This window comes from Streptopelia decaocto, assembly GCF_964273445.1.
Source record: "Streptopelia decaocto genome assembly, chromosome: 25".
NCBI classification, from domain to species: Eukaryota; Metazoa; Chordata; class Aves; order Columbiformes; family Columbidae; genus Streptopelia; species Streptopelia decaocto.
This window is the reverse complement of record NC_138680.1, coordinates 4,167,240-4,194,702: the sequence shown is the minus strand read 5'-3', so window position 1 is coordinate 4,194,702 and position 27,463 is coordinate 4,167,240. Positions and strand designations below refer to the sequence as shown.

At 45.0% G+C, this 27,463-nt stretch overlaps 1 protein-coding gene and 1 long non-coding RNA gene across 2 annotated transcripts in view; one reads left to right on the top strand and one right to left on the bottom strand.

Annotated features, from left to right (window-relative positions):
• Positions 1 to 3,543, top strand: part of LOC309449996 — a 68,445-nt gene extending 64,902 nt beyond the window's left edge. The window contains exon 4 of the long non-coding RNA XR_014186034.1: positions 1,374 to 3,543. This is a non-coding gene — a long non-coding RNA (uncharacterized lncRNA). The remainder of the gene's footprint in view (positions 1 to 1,373) is intronic.
• UNC5D (unc-5 netrin receptor D) overlaps positions 1 to 27,463 on the bottom strand; it is a 66,878-nt gene that overhangs the window by 13,085 nt on the left and 26,330 nt on the right. The window contains exons 2-8 of the mRNA XM_082072584.1: positions 20,819 to 21,037; positions 17,559 to 17,702; positions 16,520 to 16,623; positions 6,097 to 6,277; positions 5,372 to 5,539; positions 4,630 to 4,794; positions 1,618 to 1,650 (exon numbers count right to left, since the gene is read on the bottom strand). Coding sequence (XP_081928710.1) covers positions 1,618 to 1,650; positions 4,630 to 4,794; positions 5,372 to 5,539; positions 6,097 to 6,277; positions 16,520 to 16,623; positions 17,559 to 17,702; positions 20,819 to 21,037 — 1,014 coding nt within the window. The remainder of the gene's footprint in view (positions 1 to 1,617; positions 1,651 to 4,629; positions 4,795 to 5,371; positions 5,540 to 6,096; positions 6,278 to 16,519; positions 16,624 to 17,558; positions 17,703 to 20,818; positions 21,038 to 27,463) is intronic.

The following is a 27,463-nucleotide window of genomic DNA, read 5'->3' as shown; positions in this document are numbered from 1 at the left end:
CCTGCAGAAAGACAGGTAGCTTTATTTTAGTTGAATTTTTGAAAACTAACATGAAACTTCAGCCCCTGGAGATGAAAGAACTGAGCACCTGTGGCAGCGCCAGAAAAGCTCTTTTCCTGGCTCCCAGTTTCTCACACAAACCTGGTGTCTGACAAGGACCAGCACGAGCAGCGAACACACAGCACTGAACAAACCAAAGAAAACATTTATACTCAGGCAATTAGTGCTTAATGAACTGCATCCTCCCAGCCAGAGCAGGTCGGGGCTCCGGCACAGCACTGCGGTTTTTCTACATTGCCGTTCCAGGATACATGTTTGTGGTAATTGTAGCCTATATTTCACTCCACCTCCTGACACTGTTACACAACATTTATTGAAAGCACATTTGATGGTAATGAAGTTTCTATTAACTATGATTAAGTTTCATAAAGCACCTGAAGATAATTTAAGATGTGCAGGAGCAGAAAATGAAACATTTGGTTTAGTACATTAGGAAATGTAATTGATTAAATTATCTCATTTACAGTAAGTGCTTTCCAGGAGCAACGCGGGGCACACGTTCCCCATCTCCACCAGTGGGCCGGGCGATGGGCAGACGCGTGCGGCTCCGGTGCCGCGGGGCCGGGGAGCCGAGAGCTCCTGTGGCACCGCAGGGTGGGTCGCAGTTCCCATCACTGACTTTGCGTGGAGTCTTAAACCAAGGTCCTGTCTCACCGAATCGCAATGAGCCGCGTTATACGTCTCTAACCCCACCAATATAAGAAATCTTCTAATTCTCCTATGGATCTTATATGGTAAAATCAATGCCATTAAGGTTTCTTTTTAATAAATCAGAAAATAAAGTGATTTGACTGATATTATTTCAAGATTCTCTAATTAAATGGGAACCGCGCAGATAAACAAAAACGTATCAATTGAGCGAAGTTGTGACACAGACCAGCTGAGTGCGGCCAGTTCTGGGATGAGCCCAAGGAAACAAAGACCAGGCAAAACTAGAAAGGCGTAAGCAGCCGAGGTAACCCCAGCACGTCTTTGAACTACATACACTTAATTTTGTATTGTTAGAAACACTTAAGAACTGGAAATGTAAAGGAGTAATCTTCTCAAAGGAAAAACAGCTTGAAATGAAATCTTTCAGGTAGTCAATTAATTCCAAATGTGCTGCTCTAAACTAAAATCCCGCTGAAATCAATGGAAGGCTGAGACACGAGGGCAGGATAGCGGAGCAGGAGCTGAGCACTCGGTACGGGGTGAGGCCCACGAACACCTGCCCCGGGTGGGAAGTGAGCTGAGCAGGATCAGAGCCACCGGGGAACCGACTGCAACCGAGGAAGATCCACCCCGCTGACAATTTCTGTCTTTTCTGATTACAGGTCCTCAAGAGATCGATTTCAAGATGAGCATTAAAGGGCTCCCAGCCAGCCAGAGCGCTACAGAACGGCACTCGTCTATTTCCAGGCTAAAACTTACCTTCACGAAGATGCCAAGAAGATGCTTTCAGTAGGTGTGAAAGCCTTTCATATAACCTTCCGTTTTATTTAGCTCCTAAACAAATAAACCAGAATGGCAGAGAAGAGGAGAAAAATCATCTTTACAAGAGAAAAAAGAATAACTTACTTTGGGATTTTATTTCATGAAGAGGTTTTTTATCTGAGAAAGTTGCACTTAATAAATCCACACGGAGCACATCCATTTCCTACAGCGCTGCTGTCCAGCGCTGGAAATGAAACGTTTTCTCCTTGTTTGCTGACAAGATGAATATTTTATGTTGTCCATATTTTTCCTTTTTTTTTTTTTTTTTCCCCCCCTAAATCCCTTTCAGGATGTTTCTTTGCAGTAATTTCTCACTTGATTAATTCAAGTATTTGTCAGCTTCAGTGGACGATTTCATTTAGAATATTAAACATCTCGGAAATAAGGATGTTCAATACTTTGAATGGATTATGAGGCGCATTCTGTTATTTTTACTATTTGTGAAAGTTATTGGTTCAACAATACTTAACCCTAAAGATTCTTGGGTTTTGGCTCTGCCGAAAGCTGGGTGCCCAGGTTTGCTTTTCCTTCTTTGGTTGGTTGATTTTTGGTGGGCAATGATGCTCGTGAGCACCAAGTGAGCAGAGCAGGCGGCCCTCGCCGTGCACACGGGCAGTTCCCGCTGCTGCCACAGCAGCATCCGGCATCGCGGGTGGAAAGGGAAACCAAATCATTTGTGATTTACGGTGCATTAGTAAAAACACGTTTCTGGTTCATCTGCCCATGGCCTACTCGTTTGTTTCTGTTTTGGGCACTGGGAAAAGAAATCAATAGCTTTTGAAGTTATAAAAAATCACTTTAAAGCAAATAGATAAAAAGAAAGAACTCTACAAAACCCTCTCTTTTGTTAAGCAAAGAAAAAGCTTTTGCTTCTGCAAAACAGAGAGAAACCCACCATGGGAAAGTTTACTACCGAGAATGGTGGTGGGGAATCGAAACAAGAGAACCAGCGTGCAAGGGACGAGGAGGTTATCACAGCCTATCCCAGGTTATCACAGCCTATCCCAGGTTATCACAGCCACCGGGAGGGAGAGGGACCTTCGCATTCAGACCGAGTCCAGCTCTGGTTTCCTCCCACCATAACCCCAGAGCAGACCCTGTTTTATCACCGTGTCATTTACCAACACCAAATCTGAACATCCGTGCAAAGGATTAGAGGGTTTTCTGCCAGTTCAGAATCAGGCTTATGCCTTCCTGGCATCTTATGTTCTCTCCCTTACTTACATTTAAGTTCTTATTTGTTAACCAAAGCAATGTTTCATTTCTATTTTTGCCTCACGAAAGGAACGAAGTTAACAAGCTGTGCCTGATAAATAACCTCCAAGAGATTCGTTTTCTGCAGCACAGTCCTGCATTTCCTTCACGGTTCCCCACGGGATGCAGAGCAGAGCAGAAAAGGCACATATTGGAAGATGAACAGGGGGAAAAGATGTTAAAAAATAGAGTAATTGCATCAATTCCTCTTAGCTGAAAAAGCAATTACTGTCCTAAAAATAATTTGACACAAGTAGCTACATACCACACGACCCGTAAAGGAGTAACAGATGAAGGAAACAGGAGACACGGGATGTTTCAGTCTCTTGGGATGCAGCGGGGACTGGGTTGAGCCCCATGCACCTCCCTGCCCCACGGACGGGAGTCCTGACACACACTGCGGGACTTTGCTCCCACGAAATCCCTGGAGATCAGGGTCTGATCCCAGTATTTGGTAAAAAATGGTCGGCGTGTGCAGCAGAGAGAAATCTTCCATTGTATTTGTCTTGGAATTAATTGTAGAGTGTTGTTAGTTCACAGTTTCCCCAAGTCCCATCTCAGCTCGGAGGAGCAGCCACGCGTGACCCAGGGAGGTTTCTGCAGGGACCCCCCTTGCCTCCAGATATTCTGCACTTTGGGAGAATTGAGTGTGTTAATTGTGAAGTGCACTGCTTGGATGTCAACACAGGCATCCCTAGCAGGCTGAGATTTTAAATAGCTCTTCATTTCAACTGTAAAATGTGGGGGTTTAGTGCTTACGCCACTGAGCCTTTGTAAAATGGTTTTGACAGTTCAACATCAAAGTTACATTTACAGACTCTGTGTTCCACAGCTGACATAAGTTCATTAAACCTGTACAAAATTTACTCGTTTTTAAAGATGCTTTTTGTATCTTCTCACCCATAACGATCCCCTTATTTATTTTAGAGAAGGCAAGTTATTTCCACAACATTATTAGCAACATTTTAAGTCTGTTAAGAGCATTTTAGGTCCCATTTGTAGCAAAGTGATTCACTTCAGAAACAGAAAGCTTTTGTTATTCCAGACATTTGTTTTCAGACCAACACTGTTCACTTGTGCTTGCACATCATTGTGCAAAATAGTTACATTTCCTTAAAATGGCATCTTTAAAATGACTCTAAATGTCATGGCAATGAAAAGTTAAATTTCTTCTGAAAAGGCGAGGATTCAATCCTGTGCTGGTTCAATTGATTCTAACTCGTTGGGGCATTTTTCTTTTGTTACTGCAGTGCCATTAGTCACATCATTTAGCGGTTCATTAATAATAATATTCTTTGCAGCAGCGTCTGTACAAACCTAAAGCGAAGGGCCAGCACCTGACCGTGAGTACCCAGGGCAGCCCCAAACACAGCACCAACATCTGCACTTCTGGGACACCTGGGAGGGACTTGCGCTGATATTAAAGTGATAAGTCACCACCGGGCAGAGCACGACAGGGCCATTCTGACACCTGCCTGTAGCATTCATTTAATGTATAGGAAGGAGAAAGAATAAGAAAGCCAAGTAGTACATTCTGCGAGATATGTTGTAGCAGGTGATTATAATGACATTTTGCAAAAAAACTTCATTTGGATTTTTAGAATCATCTGCTAATGAAGAGGTAAAGTATGTGCTACACAAATCCAGTGACTCAGAAACCACCATAGATTTCAAACATCACATATGCAACACTCTGAAAATAATCTGTTTTTTCACAGAGATATCTCAGCCAGAAGAGTTCTGCTGACACGGGTGTGCGGTGGGTTTGCCACATCGCCTGCATTACGATACACACTTTAGGCCGTACCTCCTAAACCCGATTCAGCAGCGGCCGTGACTTACCCTGAATGCAGAGCCCCTCGGTGCAGTTCTCGGACTCCTGGCTCAGGCCCTCGCAGAACTTGCCGCCGTTGCGGGGCGGGGGCGCGACGCACTGGCGCACGCGCAGCTGCTCGCACTCGGGGCTGCACACCGACCACTCGCTCCACGCCTCCCAGCTGCCGTCCACTGCGCGGGAGAGAAACCGGCACTGAAAGTTTCTAATGTTTCAATACAAGTTCTGCCTTAAAACAGGCCACACGTTTTCCTAGTGGAGAAAGGATGCTGACATTTACAGAAAGAGCAGAGCTGGCCTTGCAGACCTCAGGCTAATGCCGGAGCAAGAGCGCGGATCAATATGTTGCTTTTGTGAGCGATTCAGAGCTGTCTCTGAGCCTCTCCCAAACGAGAAAGATTCCACAGTTCCCGTTCTGTGTTTCTGGTGCTCCTAACATCACCCACCCTTCCCCTACACTCCCACTAACTTCAATATTTCCTGTTGCACCAGTGCTGTTTTGTGATTGAGTGCTCAGTACCTTCAGCGTAAGGCACAGCGACAAACCCGGCAGATCGGGCCACAGGTGCCTGTGACCGTACACAAGGCTCTGAGCTGCAGCTGAAACAAGGATGCAAGTATTTCCCGTTTCCTTTTTGACCTCAGTGGGTTTTTCAAAGCACAGTTGTCTGCCTGGCGGCTCAGACTCAAAGAGCTCTGCTGCGAACATGGCATTTCAAGTGATTGCAGAGTAGCCTGAGCATATCTCACCGGGACAAAGAGAAGTGCAGGTGATTTTCTGCACTGACATTCCCTCGCAAAAGGCGCCTCCGTTGAGCGGGGCCGGGTTGGTGCAGGTCCGTGAGCGCTTCTGCCAGCCCCGGCCACACCGCGCGTTGCAGTTCGACCACTCGGTCCACGACGACCACCCCCCGTTCACTGCAAAACACAAATGCAACGACTGGTAGGGTCTGAGAGGAAGGTAAAAGTAGGCACCTCCATTCTCATAAAATATGCTTTGCTTAAGTCATAAACAAGACTTGTTTAGTTTAAAAGGGGTATTTAGGAATGCCCTGCCTCCATCAATAATATAAACATGGAGAGCAAGAGATGATGGTGGCAAAGCAAAGGTTCTGCTCTTTTGTCCTTTGCTGAATAGCATCTGGATTCACTAGTTAGTCCTCCCTAGGCATGCGCGCCAGCGTTTCCAATACAAGCAAGGCTTAGTTGTGCGGTTTAGCTTATAATTGGATCTTAGTATCTGGAGCAAGGACTGCTGTTATTGACATAACTTCTGAGAATCCATCACAAACAAAAACCTCCTCATTCTGACCACTGTAAAAGCAAGTGATCCCAGCCTTGAGCAACGGATCTGAAATTCATTGTACAGAAAGATTAGCCATTGGATTTAGAACCAGCTGTATGTTAAAAAGATGAAGTACTCCAGCGATAGAAGCAAGCACATCTTTTTCCGTAACTGGCGGGTTTCCACTGACCGTACACCACGACGGTGGCCGACATGCTCCTCCTCTTGGCGACAATGTTGGCGGCCATGCAGGTGTAGTTGCCCGAGTCCGACAGCCGCGCCTGGCGGATGATGAGGTTGTGGTCGGCCCTGGTGTCGATGTTCTCGTCCAGGTTGGAGTCGATGGGCTCCTCGTTCTTCAGCCATTCCACCTGCAGAGGGACGGAGAGGGGGCAACAGGAAGAACAAAAATAAAAGATGGGAGCAGGAAGCCTGCAAAATTATACTTTAGTTATTTAACTAATAAATTTCATTGCAATCTTTATTACAAACATCACAATAAAAATGAAGCTAGGATGGGATTCCCAAGAAGGTAGATATTAACAAATTCAGAAGAGAAAGCCCCGGGATGGACCGCGATGCGCAGGGCTGGCTCTGCAGCAGTAACCGGACCCAGGAACGCCAAACTCCCCCCCAGTTACGTCTCTTGGAAGGGATTACTGACCCCTTCGGACTGAGCGAGATCGGGAGCAATCAAGTAATCCATTTACCATTCGGTTTCCCTTCTGCAGTTAACTTTAATACTAATTATCAGAGGGGGTTTCAGAGGAACGAGGAATGCAATTTAAATTATGGAACAGCAGCAGTAGCATAAATCAAGTGACAGAAATTCAATAGTCGCAGTCAGAATTAAACTCACTTTATGTGCAGTGTAATGACAAACATAGTAATGTTCAAAGAAATGACAAACGTGTCTAGTAACCAGAGTTCATTATTTCACAAGTATATATATAAAATTTAGCATTTGTCAGGTCAGGGGCTTTTGGGGGCAGCGAGGGGGGTCCCGGAGGCTCGAGGCCCTTGGGCCACTGGGCTGGCTTTGCTGGAGCCCCCTTTTCCAGCTGGCTGTGTGCTCTGCAAGGCTTGGTGAACGGAAAACCTTCACGCTAATGAAAAGCGTTTAAAAGAGTGATGGGAGAACATTAAGCAGACAGAACATAGACATGAGAGCGTTGAGAGACGTGCGATCAGAAGAAGATTTGTAAGCGAGGGCACGCGTTGCCTTTTGCTGCTTGTCTGGAGGCTCAGCTCCAGCTCCAGCCTCCCCCTCCCTTCTAAAACCAGACTTAGCCAGGCTCACTCACTGCCTGTGCCTCAGCAGATGAATGCTTTCAAAGCGGGAGAGCTAAGGGATGAATTTATAGGATAAACTCATAAATTTAAAGGAGTCATGATGACAAAAGGTTGTGCAACCTTTGGAGAAATTCAGCGCAACAACCAAGAACAACCAAGAAAAATCAGTGTAACAGAGAACCCAACAGTGTGTGCCTGTGGAATGAGGCGCGGGGTCTGCAACGCCTCCAGTTGCATTCAACGTCCCTCCCTTTATCATCACTGGAGGCCATACCGTGCCTTCTAACACAATGAAATACATTTCTATTGAAGAGCTAGTCTGTATGAAGATCTTAAATATTTCTATCTTGAACTAGGCTTAAAAACTGCTATAATATGCTCTAAGTTTATATAAAGATATCTGATTTTTTCCCCTGAAATTAAATCTGCTCAGAATTAAAATACCCCCGTCAATTTCTAACAAAGGCTAATCACATAATAATCTACAAAAGAAATGCAGGGGCAGATATGGATTAACTCAGCCACTACATATTGGGTGGCAGCAGATAAATTAGCATAATCATAAATTTGTTCCAATTACAGAAAGCAATTATCAAAGACCAGCTTACAGTGTTATCAAGTAAAAGCAGTTAAACACACCATCACTGCGGTGGATTACAACAGGAGCCGGCCAACTCTTTCTCCTCAAATATAGAGCACTGAATACAGCTCCAGCATCCTCCCCGGAGCTGAGACGGTCACTTTGGGCACAGCCACCGGCGAACAGCAGCGTCACAGGTGACAGTGACAGTATTTCTCAGATATGTGGCCACACCTGATGACGTTCATTTAAAACCAGTGACCTGACATGAAGTGCTTTGTAACCCCACGTTTTTGTCAGTGGTTCATCTATTTCTCAAGCATCTTCAAGAATATTCCTCCCCTCCCAGCAATCAGCTCAGGCTGCTGGCTAGAAGAGTTCTTTCTACCTTATCATTGATTTAGGTCTCGTCTTCCCCAGTTTTTAAAAGCCTTATTAAAAGTGGCTTTTCCAGTGAGCAGTCCTGTTCAGCGGAAGAGAGGTAGATGCATTCCTTCCAGTTCCCTTCAGATCTAGCGCGGAACTCCTGTTTCTAAAAATTCAAGTGTGTCTAAGCTGGAGGAGCGTTCCTGGATGTCACAGGAGGAGCGGATGTGCCACTGGCAGCGATGCAGCGAGACGGCAGCGCGTCTCTGTACAGCCTTATTCACTTTCTACACTAAGACTCAAGTAAGTAGGAGAAACCTCCATCAGCGTAAATCATTGTAGGAGATTAATAAGAAACGAAATCCAGTTTGCTGGATGCAAACCGTTTGTATCTACCTTTGTGATCACACAGTTATTTTATCAACACAATCAAAGCCCATTAATCTTCCTTGCTTGGAGCCTATCGCCACCAACACGCACAAGCAGGTCAGCCGTACCTGCTGATTTTTTTTAAATTAATCCACAGAGGGAATACTGTTACCGAATCGTTTAATCACGGCGCTGTCATAGTCTTCTGGTAAGCATATTTTTCCTTCATTAGATTGAATATATAATCTCATTACATAAATCTAACCCCGACTAACTCATAAATCAGCCTGGGCTTGTGTTGGCTGCACGGTGGAAAGCAGCACAGGAACCTTCTCTTTGAAGAGCTGCGCTCAGTTATTGCAAGAGGGATCACCTGAGAACTCCAGCGCCGCATTCTGCTAATGCACGTTCTGCTTGGTGTTACACCGGCTGTGACCTGGAGCTGGTGCGTGTGCTCCGGGAACCCGCACAGCCCGGGAACCCAGCGCCATCCTCTCCATCCTCTCCACCCGGAGTCTGGAGCCCGAGCCGAGTCCAGTCCGGCTGGATGGAGCGGTTCTGTTTGCTTTAAAATCAACCCAAATAGACATTCCTGCAAAATCCAGAGGAGGGGAACGGGGCCAACGTGAGTCAAAGTGAAATTAAAGTACCCATTTGAATGAGCACAATGGGAAAAGTGACAGCCTGTGGGTATGTCTCCATTTGTAATACTAAAGGTGGGCAAGGAGTTGACTCAGATGTGCTATTTTAAAACATTTTTATAAAACGCATTGCTAAATACGCCATTGCTAATGGTACGTTGTCTTATTGTTAAAGAGATAATCAGATCCCCAAATAGGCTTATCTTTATTCCTCTTTTTGGAAGAATAAGTAGCCACCCTTAATTGCAATATTCCATGCAAAAATTATGAATGAATCAGCACTAATAAACTCACAGGTTATTATGTCGGCTTATATGGTAGTTTTCCAGGGGGGCAGTGCACACAAATGACTTCGTCTCAATTATTTGATGGAAAGCAGAAACACATTATCTGGTTGGAACTCAGATCCTCGGTCCGTGACTACAGAGCTCAGCCACAAGGATGAGACTCATCCGGAGCTTTGCTCTTCCAGGCAGCTCGGAATGCAGGACACACAGCAGCCGCAGCCCCGTTCACGCGGCTCAGGAGCGTTAGAAATAAAGAGCCTGAGGTCCTGGAGCTGCTCGTGGCCACGCCGGTGCCGGCTGATTTGCTTTTCAATGCACATGCACTTGGAAAGTAATTAAAAGTGCAGTTGACACCAGAAAAAACATTTTGAGATAAGATTATTGGAAATTATGTTTACAGTGTTTTGCTAAGGTGACATCCTGATAGGCAGAATCACGTTTATACCAAAGCCTTAGAGATAAGAAAATCATCACAGAAAGCTGACAATAATTGCAAACAAAGAGCACAAATAAAGAGCATCTCTTCTCTTGCACCTCTAACGGCTTCTGATCCAACATCTTGGCACTGCAAGAACCCAGGTGCATCCGTACCCACACCTCCCATCATTGATCTCAAGGCAATTTATTGCTAACAGAAACATCCTTTAGATCTGCTCATGAATCCTCTTTCTCTACACACTGCAAAAGTATTTAAACTCTAAAACCAAACAGATTTGTTAGTTAACAAATGTATAACGTTTATACTGTGTCCCTAGACACACACTAACCCGCGATCCCTCATTTGGGAGCCCAGTGCCGTATCCATTAGGCCACTGGGGCTCCTCCGAGCAAATACAGTAGATAGAGCCCAGTATCCATAAAGCTGCCTCAGGCACAACATCACCGCAGTAAGGTTTCCAAACCCTTGTAGGACTCTCTCGCACAATTACCTTTATAATTATAAACGTAATGATAAAGTCTTATAACTTAGCCTTTCATGTTCAAGCATTCAAAATTAGGAACATTTCTGAAAACAGTACCCGAAAAATATATGCCACTGCAAAACAGCACATCAAAAAGAAAAGCCCCAAAGCACATGTCTTTATAAAAAGGAATTATCTATTCAGAGGAACTACAAAGTTATCTCACTTCTCCCCCCTCATTTTAACAATCTAATTCCGAAGTGTTTGCTCCGACATTTCTGTTTCACGACCTCAGGAGCTCCTGGGTGTACTGATTTGCTTACAACAAGTCAAACCTCAGAAGGAAAACAATCAGCTTTTTCTACTGGAGAAAAACACAGTACACAGCTCACTTGTTTGCAGGAAATGCAGCATATATACCAGTTTTGGAGACAACATCCAAGGGTTTTTTCAAATAAAGGGTATATATGCTGGGACTAAGTTTTTCCCATAGCTGCAAAATGTACAAAATGAGCAGAAGAGGCACCTGGAGATACCACTGAGGAGACAAGAGGAGAGCTGGCAGATGCCTTTGTTCACGGAACGGGTGCGGGTGGAAGATGAAGTGACAGATCTAACGCGTTCACGGGGCGCAGCGGCAGAATAACGAGAGGGGCTGTGATCCCAAAGTGCCCCTGGGGACGGAGGAGCCAACGGGCAGAGCAAGCGCTGCCCTGAACCTCCAGCCACCAAACCCCACTGAACGCCTGCAACGCCTTGGAAACGCTACCGGTTCTGTGCAAAACCACGGCCTCCTCCTTTCCCGCTTACACAGAATAACCGTGAAATCTAAGGTTTTTATTTTAGCAGATTGAGCCACAGCGTTCAAGCGATTGTTACAAGCACTGGGAATCACAAGCCTTTTTTGCCTTTGAAAGCTGTTGTCTGAGGCTCCAGAGCACGAGTGCGCTGTGTGCGGTCACTGCTGCCCCCCAGCAGGACGCGGCTTGGGGCCGAGGGAAAGGGCTCCGGGCGCTGAAGATGAAGCACTTTGGGAAAAAAGACAGGAAGATAATCCCGAAGCAGCAGTTTCTCTCAAAGAAAACAGGTGATGAGGGCAAGGGATGGATACTCCATTTGACCAAAGATGAAACAGCATAGAAAATGAACTAAATCCTGCTTCTGGTTTTGTGTTGTCCATGCTCCTAGGAAGGAGTCACAGGCTTAAATAAAAAAGCTTTAATCGAGCAGATGTTTTGCGGAACAAAGAGGCCGTAAATGTTATTAGACTGTCAGTGCTCTGAACGCAGTCGGTCCAGAGCAGTGCATCACGTGTTACCCAGAATAACAGCATAAAGGATGGAAAATGAACGTGATTGAGTTGCTCCTAAAAGCAGCTGAAAGTCTGAACCGAACAGCGCACATTCGTGTCTCTGTGCGTTTGTCTGCGATTAAAAGAAAGGGCAGAATTTTAAAATGCAAATAAAATTGGAGAAGAAATGACTCCGGTACAAGGGAGCGGCCCCATGGTTCAGCAGAGCAGAACCGACGTTCAGGGGCTTTTCTGCTTCATTTGGTCGGGTATGTGGGAGGTTAAAGGGAAGCTCATCTGATCCGGACTCCTCAGCCAGTGCCGTCATGTCACGGAATCACAGATTAACTAAGTTACCTATTACACTTCTTACAGCTTCCCAGAACTTTATGATTTTCAAAACATCAATGTTGGCTGCAGTTGTTACTTAAAAGTAAAACTAGTCTATTGGAAGAGTTTACATGTAGATAAATAATCATTGAGACGTATTGCACATACCCAATCTCAGTCTTGAAAGTGAAATGTCTTCGGTGAAAAATGAAACACATTTATTTTATTTGTAACTAATATACCTTAAAAGTGAAGCAAATATTGATATTCTAGACACAAGAGCCAAGATCTATAACTAACTGGATAAAATGCCTGCTGTTTGCATTTAGTAATCATACTCTGTTTTTATAACTAGAAACAAGATTCATTGAAGTCTATAATTCACCAGCCTTTTTTGCCGTAGTGGTTTACTACAATACCATTATCCTGCCATATTCGATTTTACTGTATGTGTACAAGTCCCATAAATACACAAGCCTATGTAAAACAGGCAGCAACGACTCTCACTGCTTTTGGAATACTCGCAGCTTTTGAATTTTATGTGGGTTTCACATTTTGTTGATGCGTTTGCAATGGAATATATACTGCCCAGAAGAGAAATGATTTTACATTTCCATTAAAAGCTATAGCGGTAAATAAAGCGCCGGAACTCATGCAGATATTCACAGGAACATCTACAGCAGTCCATTAAAATGTCAACATCAGTGTTAAACATTTGAAAAAGTAGCACTGGATACAGCACATTTAAAACTTAAATTTATGCATATATTAAATAATAAAGATATTTTAGAGTATTCCACAAACCTCTGCAGAGCACTCAACACAAGTTTACATTCATCAGTAATAGTTGAGCACAACAGCTGCCCTTTTATTACAAAAAACCCCTACAACAAAACACCAGAATCAGACAGTACATGTGGCAAGAGCTGCAAGTTGCCACTGATGCTCAAACACCAGCTACTCAGAGATCTCGTCTCAGAGAGTATTTATTTCTAATAAAAGGGCTTTAGGAGGCATTTCCATGTCAGGTCCTGCTCAGCTTTGCAGCTCGTGCATCTCGGTGCGCTCAGCGCCGCAGCCCGGCGGCGTCCCCGTGTCGGGACGGTCCCAGAGCCCGCACTCATCCTGCAGCCGGGCCGAGCGCTGAGCGGGGCTGTGAGCCAAGCGCTGCGGGCATTCATTCCAGAGCCTGGCGTCTCTAAACACTCAGCTCTGATATCAAGGCTTCTAAGGCACTTCGAAGGAAAAGTATAAATCCACAGTAACTACCACTGATGGCAGAATTCATTAAATTCGCCACAGGCCGCTGTCTGCATTTCCACGGCAGTTTTAGCAGGTGCTCCGTTTTACAGCATTACCAGTTTCACACCCTGCTTCAAATTGAAGACCTGCTAAGTTCCCATTAAACCCAGGTCTCAAGAAGGTGACAGATTCTCCTGATGGTGCATTTCAGTACAAAAGATGGAAGCTCACTATCCAATTCAATACATGTTTAAAAACCTGATTATCAGGTCCACTGAATTAAAGAGGAACAGCCCATGATGACTGGAGAAATGTAAAGCCCTTTATCAGTGGGGGGAGCCTCAGCAATGTGCCCCCAACACACCACAACGAAAGATTGCTGGCTACAAAAGCAAGCGCTTCTCTGCTCCTGCTCCAAAACGGCCATTGTATTCTCTGAAGCACTAATAAAGTACAACATTCAGAACAGAGATTATCCTAAACTTAATTAAGTGGATATTGACCGAGTATTTTCAAGGTTGCAGTTCGAGCCTGGTTTGCCAAGAGTCGCAGGGTGCAGCATCACGACCATCAAGGACCAGACAGCAAGGAGGAATTAGCGTCAGTGAACCACGGAGGATGTTGTAATTTATCCTGTTTGCTGACTCTGGCGCAAACCACCAGGATCTATTAGTCACATTGATTGCAGATGCTACACCTAAGCTGGTACAGAGCTGCATAAAATGACAGAATCAAGTTGTCCACATTCTTCACTGTTTCACTTTGGAAGTAAATGATGGTGTCACTGAGAGGCAGCGACTCCAGTGCTCAGTATGTTCTTAAAATTAATAGAAAGAAAAATATCCTTTGGCAAGAGTAGAGGAAAACACTAAGGTGTGATTAGGGTTACCAGCCTGCCAGCATTACGGATATGAAATCTTAGCAAAGTTGCTTTATATAGTCAAGGTAATAGGTACGAACAGCACTATATCATGTTAATGGCAGGACTGTAATACACAGAAAGTAGCAGTACAACATGTATTTCTCAAGGATGAGGGCTTAATACCTATTAAGAAACTCACAGCTTGCAACCCCGTTACTTTGCACTTTGTGTATGGATGTAAAGCTGAGGTTTGTAAAACGCAGCTGGGTGACCTGGCCTGGCTGGCCCGGGACCAGACACACTGAACTCCTGTGAACCTACACGCAAAAGGTTACAGAGCCGTAGATAACGTGGTGGCAGCTGAAACTCCCACACATTTTCACACAGCCACTCATTTTCATCATGCCAATGAAAATCAGAAATGCTTCCTGTGATACCTGTGGAGCGAAAGGGTTTCAGCAATACAAGAATCAGGCCCAAGGTGCCCAGTGGCAGCCGAGCAAACATAACCAGCAGGCACGGATTCATCAGTTTAGCTGATTCCCACACTGTACAACTGCATCGTTGCATACACTCCGAGCTAAATGAGGCCTCTATTGCACACAATTAATAAACATATCTATGGGGAGAATCTGTTGTGGGGATTGAAAGCCAGAACTGTCTCTTCTCTAGGCCAACTCTGCAGCAATGGTGAAAGAAATGGCTGCGGTCCCATCCAGCCTGTGCCAGCAGAGACTCTGTTATATTTAAATCAACATTCACCGCAGCAGGGGATTATCAGATGCTCTACTTAAATGCTGCATTTTCTTTTTTATTTTGATGCTTAACTCATAAAACCCCTGAATTTATTTGGGTCGGGTGCCGCTGCCTGCAGGCACAGCTGCTCCCCAGCTCCCTTCTGCTCGCCATGTGAATGCATGAGAAGAGGATTTAAAACCCTTCCCAGCGTGCCCAGTGCCAGGATGCGGGTTCTCATCGTCTCTTCCTGCTGTGGCGATGCAGCCAGGATGCCCGAACCCTCAGCACCCTCCCAAAGCTGAGATGTGCAGGATGTTCCCTTCTCAGAGAGGCAAACTCTGGCGGTGGGAAACCAGTTTAGACACACTTAAACTATGGATCCAACTCTTTAATCCATATTCTCCTAACTCCTTTTGTACACACTGTGTGCAGAAATACAACCATATAAGCAAACAATCTGGATCTTTTATTTGCTGCTGGTGATGAGATACGGACGCCTTATTCATTCTGGAACAGAAGAAGAAACAGGAATTTCTCCCAGCAAAACTAAACTTGATCTAGAGGAATCCTCTCTAGAGAAGCTCTTGGGGGGAATAACTGGCTGGATTAACCGGGGACTGTGGCAAGCGCAGGAATGTGCTCTCTGGGAGAGGAACGTGCCTGAGCTCCTGCGCTGGGTGGAGCAGTCAGAACTCTGCTAAGGGATCCGGGCAGACACTGGCGTGTAACACGGGAGGGCTGGAGCCTCCTGCCCATCTTGTTGCAGTTGACATTTCCAGGTCCATGCAGAGTACGGATTAGAGGAACAAACAAACGGAAAACAACAATGCCACAATTAGCATCTGTTTTGCATCTAATGAAACAGAAGACGAGCTCCTTTGTTCGTAGTTATTTCAAGCCTTATGTTTTCATCTAGGGCCTCATCCAAACTCTAATGAAATAAATTCTTGGATCAGAACCACAGCTTTGTTGCCAGCACTGGGTTTTGAAGCCTTCTACACTTCTCAGTACCCACGTAACGATTATTGAACAAGACTTTCTGGCTATCTCAGTTATTTCTCATTGACATGTTTAACAGGGCAGATCATCTTTAACTTGAAAACAGCAAAAGAGTTTGTAACCTCAAGCTTACTGCCACAAACCAGAGCCATTCCTTATGGGAATCTGGTCCCCATTTCTAAAGACACCGAATTCTTTCCAGCAGACTGTTTGCCTTGCTGAGCACAGAGTTCGCCTTGCATCCTGAGCCTTATGTGAAATTTAATTGTCCAAAGCAAATATGACCGGTTAAGATTTACAGGCTTTATTAGCAGCAATAACAATTTTATATCAACATCAGTAAATCGGGGTTTATTGAGAACTCTGCAGTGTTTATCTGTAGAAAGCAATTAACACGTCAGGTTTTCATTAGATATGATTCCTAACCTTCATAGAAGACATCCTGTTTAATTGTTGAGTGTAAAGCAGTGTAGTTCAAATCATTCTAAAATTCTCAGTAAAATTCAAGCAGTGTTGACTGAGAATCCCCATTTTTTCCCAAATGGCTGAATTCCAGCAAAAAGAACACTTTTGGTTATTTAACTATCCAGAACTTGGGAAGCAGCCAGACGGATGCAGCCCGTTCAGCCAACCGTACTGGTTGGTAGAAGTGCCCCTGTCGCAATTCATGTCCTTTGGTCTCAAAGACAACAGGTTTTCTGTTTCAGCCTCACCTCGGCGGCCGGGACGCCCTCGGGGGGCCGGCAGTGCAGGACGATCATCCCTTCGATGGGAACCTCCTTCCCTTGGGGGTCTTGCTCAAAGTTCTTCCGTAGATCTGCAGAGTTCAATGCAGTAATTCATTATACCTCCAAAAACCTTCCCCCGCGCGATCCCGTGTAGGCTGCGGAACTGAGCAATAGCACCGCTTTGCCCTGTTGGGGTTTTTTCACACAGATAACCAATATCTTTTCCAGTATCCTATTTAAGGAGTCATTCATTAACAGTTAGGCTGCAGTTGTGCCTACAAATGCCTTTATTAGGATGAATAATGGAGTAAGATCCATTTCATTTTCTCTGCGCTCCACACTATCATAAAGGAATACTTACCTGCTTTTTCAGAGAAATATCAAGTGCTGCAGTGCTTTGGACTTGACTCACAATTCAGAATCTCTAGACGATTCATTTTATCTGCCGGGTGCTAACACGTCCCATCATCTCCGCACTCCAGAGCTGCTGTTCTCTCCATCAACCCCATGGTTTCGGGTGAAAGCAGCAGAGTGAGTGGCCGGGTGGGAACACGGTTCGGGTGCAACGTTCCCCCCCTCGGTCCATCCCGCGCGGTGCCCACAGGGTCCACACGGGATCTGTGGCTTCGGAGGCAGCTGGGGACGTGGTTTGCAGACCTGGTACCACAGTGATGGGTCTAAAAGTCCCAGCACAGGGCCCCACCTGCTTCTGCTCATTCCGATCTTTACTTGCATTGCCATATTATGGGGTTGGGAAATCACAGTGTGGAGAAAAGTCAATAAAAATTCAATTCAGAGTAACAGTCCTTTGCAGCTTAGCAATACAGGGGAATTATTAGCTCATTCAGTGTTATGACAGTTAATCCAGTAAAGTAAAAAACTGAATTTACGCATGTTTACACATTCAAACTAAGTCAGCCAGCAAAGTCCTGTCGTCTATGAAATCAAGGAGTTGTGACACCATCCTGTTACTAATCTCAAACGTTGTCCCGTTCAAGGAGCACAAATGCGGCCAGTTACTCACAAGCGATGCGGACAGACGCCTTCCTGCTCTTGGAGGTCCCCAGGTGGCTCCACGCCACACACTGGCACCAATAGTCTTCTGGGCCATGAAAATCTTCCACCTGCTGTCTGGTCACGTTGATGAAAACCTCTCGGACCTTCAGTCCTGCGGGGACAGACACGGCAGATGAGCTGACGAGGCAGCCGAGCGCAGAGCTAAGGTCGGCCGAACCCTTTCTTTAATTGAACAATTCCATTTTTAATCAAAGCAAAGCTTTAATGACCTCGACAATAATATATTGCCCTTCAGACCAGAAACATTTGCTTCAGACCAAACCTGAAGGTACATCTGAGACATCAAGAAGCCTTGTAAACCTGACACCTTATTTTGTACAGTTGGAGCGTTTGCCGTATCTGTAATTACCTTTGCATGGCAGCCTTGGGGAGAGGAAATATAATCCAAATCTGGGTTAGAAGGCATTAGGAAGCATTTGAAAGAGCCAGTCAGAAAAACGTTAATCTGAAAATAGAAAACACTTATGCCTACTACTTTCTTCTTTCTCCTCCTGTGCAGTCTCAAGATACTTATTTCCCCTTCACTGGAAATGAATGAAATCTCAATGTTAAAATATTGCGTGCCTGTGAAGTTTATAAAGCAGCAAGAAACCCAGACTCCGTAAAAATTGCCTTCCACTTAATCTCGAGCATCATTAGGAGCTGGTATTTCACTGGGGGGGGCGCTGGGAGGTGAGCGGGAGAGACGGGCCCGGGGCTGCGGGGGACGGACAGACAGCGCGGACATACAGAGTGAGAGACGGACAGACAGCACGGACAGACAGAGCGAGAGCTGGACAGACAGAGCGGACATACAGAGCGAGAGCCGGACAGACAGAGCGGACATACAGAGTGAGAGACGGACAGACAGCACGGACATACAGAGCGAGAGCCGGACAGACAGCATGGACAGACAGAGCGAGAGCCGGACAGACAGAGCGGACAGACAGAGCGAGAGCCGGACAGACAGCGCGGACATACAGAGCGAGAGCCGGACAGACAGAGCGGACAGACAGAGCGAGACCCCGGTTGCTGCTGTGCCAGGAAAGGGCACTTTTCCTTCTTTCCCTGCAGCCCGTTTCTTGTCGTATTTCACAATGTCATGACAAACCTGTGGTTGCTTCCTAAGTTGTCTCAATAATCACTTCGGTCACTCAAATATTTATTGACTCAGTAATAAACAAATAGAGGTTTCCTGGTTGGTTTTATTTGCGTTTTCTAAAAATATCTTGGTGTGGTTTCCAACAAAACTGTTCATACAACAGCCCTTTGTTTGCTGTGAAACGGACGCAGCCCTTCTGTCAGAACCTCTGTTAAGGCAGAATGTTCTCCAGCCCAGCACTTCTTTTTATTGACACATTATTTAATTAATCTATAGATCAGCCTGTCTTTTCTGAAGCAACATATAACGTGGTTTGAATCAGGCAAACAAACAGCACATGATTCTGAGGAGCTGGTGGTTCAGCATTTTGAGAATGGCTCAGGTAGGAATTCAGGTCCTGTTAAAGGTCTCCCAGTTTGCCAATAGACAAAATAAACGCATCTGAAAGAGCAGAATCACCAAATTGTTGAGGCTGGAAGGGACCTTGGAGAACACTGAGTCTTTGGGGAAACTTATGTCTTGTTTATGGAGAAAGTACACCTATTTTCATTTGTTTTAGAGACAACTACAGAAAGCAAACCTTCGGGAACAGAGCCATATATTCATTTATCATCACTATATTTCACCAACAAATATACTCGCCTATCCTCTGCATCCCAAGAAATGCCAGAAAAGTTGTTCATAGGAAACGACACAGAACGAAAACCAGGCACGTAATAAACAAGAGCGACATTTTACCTGTGACTCGTTAACTCTAATAAGCACTGCAAGTCCAGCCCTTTAAATTATTGTGCAAATTATAACCATCATCTTTTGTTACCCCGTGCAGCCTTACAGAACGTGAACTGATGACTCTGGAACTCACATGCTAATGTGCTTTCTGCACTGCTGGCTGCTTCGGCTGCAGACAGACTAATGCTGCCAGCAGATGAGTAATTGCTCTCCGTGTACTGCACACAACTCGGCATTTGTCAGCTTTATTTGTTTAAATGAGAGAACACTGACAGCAGTTATTGCTGTAATCCTTTTATTTATCACACAAGAAAACTCTAGTTACTTTTAGCAGGTCTGATCCTCTGCGGAAACCAAAAAGTTGAAAGATTTGTAAACTAATTCTGAGGTGCCTGCTGCCAGTGTTTAGGCAAGAAAAACAGAACAAAGGAAATTAATCCAACAGTAATTATTACCTTTCTATCCCAGTACCATCTAGCGGCTCCGGCCCCGCGGGCAGAGCACACAGAGCAGAGCTCCTGTTCGCCACCATCGTGGGATGGACGGGAAAGGCAAACCGGGGATTTCTGTCTCTTCCATGACCCAGGGAACGGGGCGGGAGGAGATAAAGTGACCTGGTCTCCAACCACCCAACCCACCGCGCTGAACTCCAACCTGCGACGCTCCTGTTCCAGACCCACATGCTCAGCCTGTATGTCCACACCTCAACCCTCGGTGCTGCTGCTGGTATTTAAAAATCCTAATGTTACTTTATCTTTTTTTATTCTATTATTAATCCAAGGTTTAAAAAACATAATTGCAGTATTCACAAGACAGATCTTCATTAACCATATGGAAGAGAAACATTTAGGGATGACATTTCTTCTCTATTGATTCAGCAATGCCTTTAGAAGTAAAGGTTATGCTTATTAAATTATTTTTGAAAAGGTAACTGTGAAATTAAAATTCATCCAGATTAGCATTTACAAAAAGCGTTCCTATGAAATTTATTGCGAATGTGTCATTGAAGAGAGTGCCAAACACCGCTTTTAGATGTAACTTTTGAAATGGCATTCTCCCCTCTAAAAAGGGATCTCTTGTATCGACAGAGGGGATGTTGTGCACACTCTGCTGTTTCCAAGGCATGGGGTTGCCTAGCAATCTGGGAATTTAAGAAGAGGAGAAAAGCAATAACAACCCAGAATTGGGAAATTACAAGACGGCGCAACATTAAATTGGTTTGCAATAGTCATCAAGATGCTTCTAAACGAGAAAAGGTATAGGGTGTGCTGAGAGGATGATCAAATCTGTTGAGCGTTTCCAACTCCCTCCCTTCTCACTCTTCGACACGCACCGTTACCCGACGGGTTTCTGGTGCTGAGCTGCGTTACCTGACAGCACCAGGGCCACCTCACCTGTGCTCTCGTCCATGCTCTCCTCGGACACGTGCTCGTTCTGGTGCACCCATTCGCCGTTGCACTTGAAGAAGATCTGCATGGCTGGCATGGCTTTGCAGCGCAGGACGATGGGGTTGCTCTTGATGATGTAGGCGTCGTCCGGCTCCTCCATGAAGTGAGGCAGCGTGCCCGGAGCAGACGGGATGGACTCGGGAAGGGCTTCGCTGTTATCATTTCCTGAAAGGGAAGGAAAATACACATTTTTCACGTGGTTGCGCCCTTCGTGTCATCTCATTTAACTGATTAAAAACAGGTTGGAATTTTATTAAAACTGAATTTTGCTGGAGAAACAGCTGCAGAACAACAGCTGCCAGGACTGTGCTTCGCGAGGAATCTGACACACAAATACCAAATAGCTTCAGTGTAAGGACCGTCAAGAAAATTGACAGAAAAGCAGCATCAGTATCATCAGAAAACTGCATCATTGCTATTGCTGACTTTCTAGATGGGGAACTGAGGCACAGAAAGATTAAACGAGTCACCGAAGGTCACACAGACAGTCTGTGCAGGAAGGGGAAACTCAGTCTTGTTCTCCTGAGTGACAGCCCAGTGCCTTAACCCCCAAAGCTTTGTTTCCTTCACTGAGTGTCATTTCCTTCGGACATTGCTGCAGATTTAACAGGGATCAGAGCGGGAACCACAGAAACAATAGCTCTGAGCAGCACCACTGCAGCGCCCCGACAGCGCAACAGGCAAACTGTGATTTCATACCCACTTAGAGGGAGTTTTCAATATGTTTTACACCGTTCCCTTTCACCACAGCCCCTTTAAGCAATACAGAAGTGGAAAAGTGGTTTCTGTAGGGTCAGAAACTGCAGGATGTTGAGTTTTGTCAGCGTGGATCCCAGGCAGTGGATCCCAGGGCACCCCTGCAGCAATGGGTGACCCAGGGTGTCTCATTGTCCCAATTCCCGTGCTCAGACACGGACACGGGAGCACTGCAATACAAGTTTTTCCTTTACTGTAACTCTTGTAATTGAGTCCAATCCAAATTGCTGCTGTCAAAACCGGGGAAATCCCATTGATTTGTAGCAACACTGGGATTTATTTCAGGAGTTTGTCAGTTTTGTGAGAAAATTCAGAGAACAGCAACAAAAATAAGTCAGAAGGGATCGATTCTGGAAGGAGGATTAACGAACACAGAGAGCACAGCCAGTGGGGCCAGAGGAGATGCTCTGTATGCAGATGAAGGGAAAGAGGAATAGCTGAGGGCAATGTATATGTGATTAACCAAAACCAATGGCATTTAGTTAGGTGAAAGGGAAGGTAGGATGATATGAAGTAAGTCTAAAACCTTCACAGGTCCAGTAGATGATAGAATGAGAACATACTTTGTCTTTATTTCTATTAAAAATAGGTATCTCTCACTTAGCACTCAGTATATCTGTGTGTGCAAATATACACTGTGCATGTGCTGTGAGATCATTACGATTTTCAAATGAGTTCAATGTTTTAAACTACTTTATAAAATATTGTCGTTATTTTTAGCGTTTTTACTAGTGAACATTTATGCCAATTTCCATTACAAGACAACTACGTCCTCTCCTCATGGAAGATTCCGTTATTATCACCACTGCTTTCAGATTATAAACCCAGTGTGAATTGTCGTGTCCTCTATTCCATTTCTCCCCCCACCCTTACCCAATGCAGACAGAGTTGTCTCAGGCTGGGAGCTCCAACACAGAGCCTGCTGATCGGTTTCCAAACACACCCCCATTTACACTCTGGGGGTACAAGAAAAACCAACCTCTAGACAAAGCAACAAACGTGATCATTTTCCCACCTTCGCTTCCTCCCACTCCGTCCCATATGCAGCAATGTGCGTTTTTTGGAAGTCACTCAGATATTGATGCAAATACGAGACTTTCTTGCCTACCTGAAATCCCTTAATGCCTTTATTTCCTCTAGTACACGGATTTACTGAAGCCTGCAGGGACACGGTATTTGGCAAAGACTGACAAGACAGAAACCCTGAGAACGGTCAGTAAGAAAACCTGCACGTTGATGAGCTGCACTGCAGAATTGTTCTTTAAACTCTATACATTGAGGCAGAATGCAGTTGTGATTTATTCAGCAGTGCTGGTAACTGACACAGAGCTGCTCGTTGCTGCGCTGCCGCAGAGCTCCTGCTGCACAGCGGCTGCGTTCGCCGCCCAAATCCCTATCAATGTACGATACCGATCTGTGGGCAGGAACAGAGGTCTCGTCTGGCCAGAGGGAGCGCTGGGGGGACAGGGACAGCAACCACCGGCCTTTCTGGCGTTCAGACAGGGGCTCCTCCATTTTCAGCATATGTTCCACGTCACAAGTGCTGTACATACACCTCAGCAAGCCAACTTTTCATAGCAGTGTATTAGTTTCATCAGACTCTCTTGCTTCCTATGGATATAAAGTATAAACTTCCAGCAGCTGTACCATAATCCTTCTCATCAAATATTTGGGCGACAGGTGGAAAATTGTTCTGCCAGCTGAGGAAGACAAAATCCATTCCTCCTGGCAATTCTCTGCAATGAAAACTCCAAAAAAAGGAACGTACAATAAGTTGTGGAAATAAATCTAAAATATTATCACACAAAAGCAGTGTGCTCGGAATCTTTAGCTGCAAACTAACCCTGCTTGTCTGAATTTTAAGGGATCTCGTTTCTTCTGTGTGCATAGGACTAGATATTAAGGTGGATGCTTCTACTTGAAACTATGAGTTGCACACCTGGTTGTCCCCATCCGCTTTGCTTTGGTTGTGACTTTCTTGCATCGAGGAGGCCTGACGACAACTCTGGGAAGCGCTGTCATCAATGTCGTGTTACAGAGGGGTGAGCGGCCAGTCTGAGAACGGCCGTGAAGAACAAGCAGCGACACCAGAACCGTGTTCCATCCATCACTTTGCTGTGACACAATTCTTCAAGAATATGAAGTACCGTTCCTTAGTGAGGATTTTAATGCTAATATGAGTGAAGCCATTTTCCCAATCCTCATTTATTCCATCTTCCTTCCCTTTTAATATCTTATGAGCTTTAGCTAAGGGCCGTATATTTCCGTTAAATCTTATAATCCTCGTTTAATCTCTGTGCACATGGCAGAAAGCAGAATTTAGCTATATATATTTACTTATGTAAAACTAAGAAAGTTTCGAAGCGTCACACCTTTGTCCATGAATTCTGGCCTTAGTTCTTCTCTGACTCTTCACCAGCCAGCCCAAGTGGAAGCCCTTGTGCAGGGTGCCCGATGCTGAGGTGGCTCGGACAGAACCCATTCCAGCTGTACAAGCTCGGAGGCTGATCCCATCACCTCCACAGGCCCAGAACAAACACCGTCCCCTTTCACCACCCTCACCTGTTCTAACCCCGCCAGGACTCACTTCACGCTGCCCAGTCCCAGTGGGATCAGCGAGCAGCGGCCGAAGGACCAAACCAACCCACCAACCACAGGAGGCAAGAAGAGCCCTTCTCCCCATCTCCTCTTTCACTCTACAATTCCATATTCTCTTCAGCCATTTCACAAGGAACTTACAGTTCACTGAAATTCGGAACAGCAGGTTTCCATAAGCCGCCTTGGGAATGGCTTGCAGGAGGGCAGAGCATTTATTTTCACCAATGAGGATTAATATGTTCATAAAACACTAGTGGTCTTTTCTCTGCCAACAGAGACGAATGCGTTATCCTATTGTAATCCCTTATGTATTCTAAATCTATCTATATCTAGGTTATACGTATTTATAAAAATGATATATTGCATTTATTAAATATTAAGTGGATTAGAAACTTGAAGAATCTTTCATATATTCACACATTTATTTTACAACTAGATATTTTTCTTTAATCAGTATGCAAGGAATATAAATCTTTAAAGGAAAAAAGATTCTCCAGCATCCTAAATAGATGGATCTGTAACAACGGTCTCGCAGCATGCAATGTGCAGAGAGCATCAAACCAGGAGGAAAAATTACCTTAGAAATGCTGTGAGAAAATATGTGGTAATACCAGACTTGTACATGTAAAGAGAATCAAATGGCTGAGGACAATGATTGCACATTTGTCTGACAAACAGGACTGAACAGACCAAGGCCTCAGCAGATCATTGAATGACCTCAGAACAACCCTAAAATCCTCAGTATGTATCAAATACCTACAGCCACGTGCCACCCACGCAGGGTTTGCCTCCCGTGGCAATAGCGTTTGTTGTACAAACGTCAGTGGTTTCCTGGTAATACGCCCCATTTCTTGGGTGGCTGTAGGAAAGGGGGAAGCGTCACTATCCCACGGTGCGGATGGTGCGATGAGACCCCCCGATGTGGTGCCTTTGGGGCTCAGCACCTATGGGACCAACAGATAGTGGGTTTTTTCCGTCTAAGAGAATATTAGGGAAAAAATAAACCCCAACTATTTTAGTAATGAGAGTGCAGCAAATAAGTAACTGCTTGGATTCCTTTCAAGGACAACACATAATTCACCAACAGAAAGTTAATTATGTTAGGATAAAGTTAATGTGCTTATTAACGCAAAAGTCAAGGGGAAATGATCATAATGTAAGTAACTTGTTTTTAAATATCACCAACTCAATTTTTATTAGGACCCAGCAATTTACAGAATATATTTGAGCCCAAATCTGAGCAGACACGCACTAACAGCAGTAATCTCCTGTCCGCCCTCCATGACCCACCCCAAGGCTGGGATCAGCCTGGAGATGTGAGGCAGAACGCGCCGGCTCCACCGCCGCCCTCGACGGGCAGGACGGTGATTACTGTGATGTACTCAACAGGGGAACCTCCATGGGGAAAACTAACCTGACATAAACTTAGAACTCCAATTTGCCCATAAATGATGAGTGTAAACCAGGATCTCTCCCAAGTACAATTACCGACTTAACGTATCTGCTTATCAAACCCTGGGCCAAACCACGGTACCTGCTGATGCAAGTACTTCTAGCTCAGCGACGAAGCAACAATAAATATAATGAATTCATACCCGCTCACAGCTGCACCTGTGGCACGATGCTTATTCTTAGCTACAGCAGCATTTTATTTACTGAACGAGCCACAGAGCCCTTTCCTCCAGCTTAATTCACAAATCAATAGTCATTGTTCAGGCTAAAGGCTCCGATGTGCCCAAAGAGCAGTGGCGCTGCCGGAGGAGACGCTCACGGCAGAGCGGGTCAGTCCTGCTGCAAACCGACCGCAGGCAACGCTGGGGTTTGTTTGCAAGCAAGTAATGAGGCTGCTGTGCAACTGCTGATACTGCAGTAGAGAAGAGGGGGCAAAAATAACCCGCACACACACCAAACCGATCTTGTAAAACTACTGCAGCATTGGAGCCGTTCTGCAGCTAAACGGCAGTTTAATTTCTTTTGCAAATGCTGGCGGGTAAAACGTCCCACCTTTCTTCCTCCACCGCCAAATGACAATGTGTCTTCAGCTACAGCAAACCTCAAGGCACAGTTTGCAAATACGCAAACATCCACAGCAAGTCCTTATTTCTAAATTCAGATAAAAAATAGTGTTATTTTATAAAAAAGTATGGAGAACCTACCTGTGATTTTTCAAAGTATTCTAGAATTGGACGTGTTCATATTAGGATTTTCATATGAATAAATACTATCGCTTATCTCCTCTTCCTTTGAGAAAGAGCATAAAGACCTCAAGGTTTGTGCTCAAAGTTAGAAAGCCAATTTCTTCCCTTGTACTTAATATTTAGATAAAAACCTGTCCTAAAACAATGAGAAAAGCCTTGAAAAAGATGAATTGGTTCAATGTAAGTTGCTACAAACCCAGCTCAGACGTACTTGGTCAAAAGGCTCGGTCTAGAACTTGCTTGCTGTAAGCTTAGTGGAGCTGCCCACTGTGGAAACAATGCCTGGTTTGCCATTAAAACCTCGCAAGATTCTGGTTTGATCCCAAGTAACACAAGGCAGCCATCCAAACCCGCGCGGATTTCAATATATACGGGATTTGTGATAGCCAGCGATAAGACCACAAGATCCCGGGCGGGACGCAGCGAGGGACGTCAGCACACCCGCCTTATTCTGCTCAGAAATAGCTCTTGTGCCCACGTGCGCTGCTCCTGGCGTCACCGAGAACATTGTTCTCATTTGAAAAGCTGGCATTTTTCATTTCATTGCTTTTTGCCTTGCACAGACACCTTGCTGTGAATCAAACTCAAATATCAGTCACTGTCTTAAGGAAATTATAGCATGGGCAAAGAAGTGAGTAGTGTTTAAATCATTAATATCTGAATAGACAATAGCACAATTCCCAATACAAAAGGAGCTTCCCCTCCCACACGGTCCCTTTTTTTAGCCATAGCCAGTTACCCAATACATGAGTAATGTGGAACGGAACATGAATCACAGGGTTTCTTTGGGTTTATTTAAAGGTATTGTTTTATAAAGGTACGAAGTAAACTAAAACCAGGACCTAACCTGAGACAAAACAGATATGGTGACTTAAGCCCTAAAGCCAACAGAACCCAACTAACCTGCAGCCTTCACTCTGTTTCCTCCTGACCATTCCACCAGTGGAATGCTCGGCTCCGTTCTGCACCCTCCCCGCTCCAGGTACCACGGGACCTCTGCTCTCCGCAAAGGGCTTTGCATTTACACCCCTCAATAGGC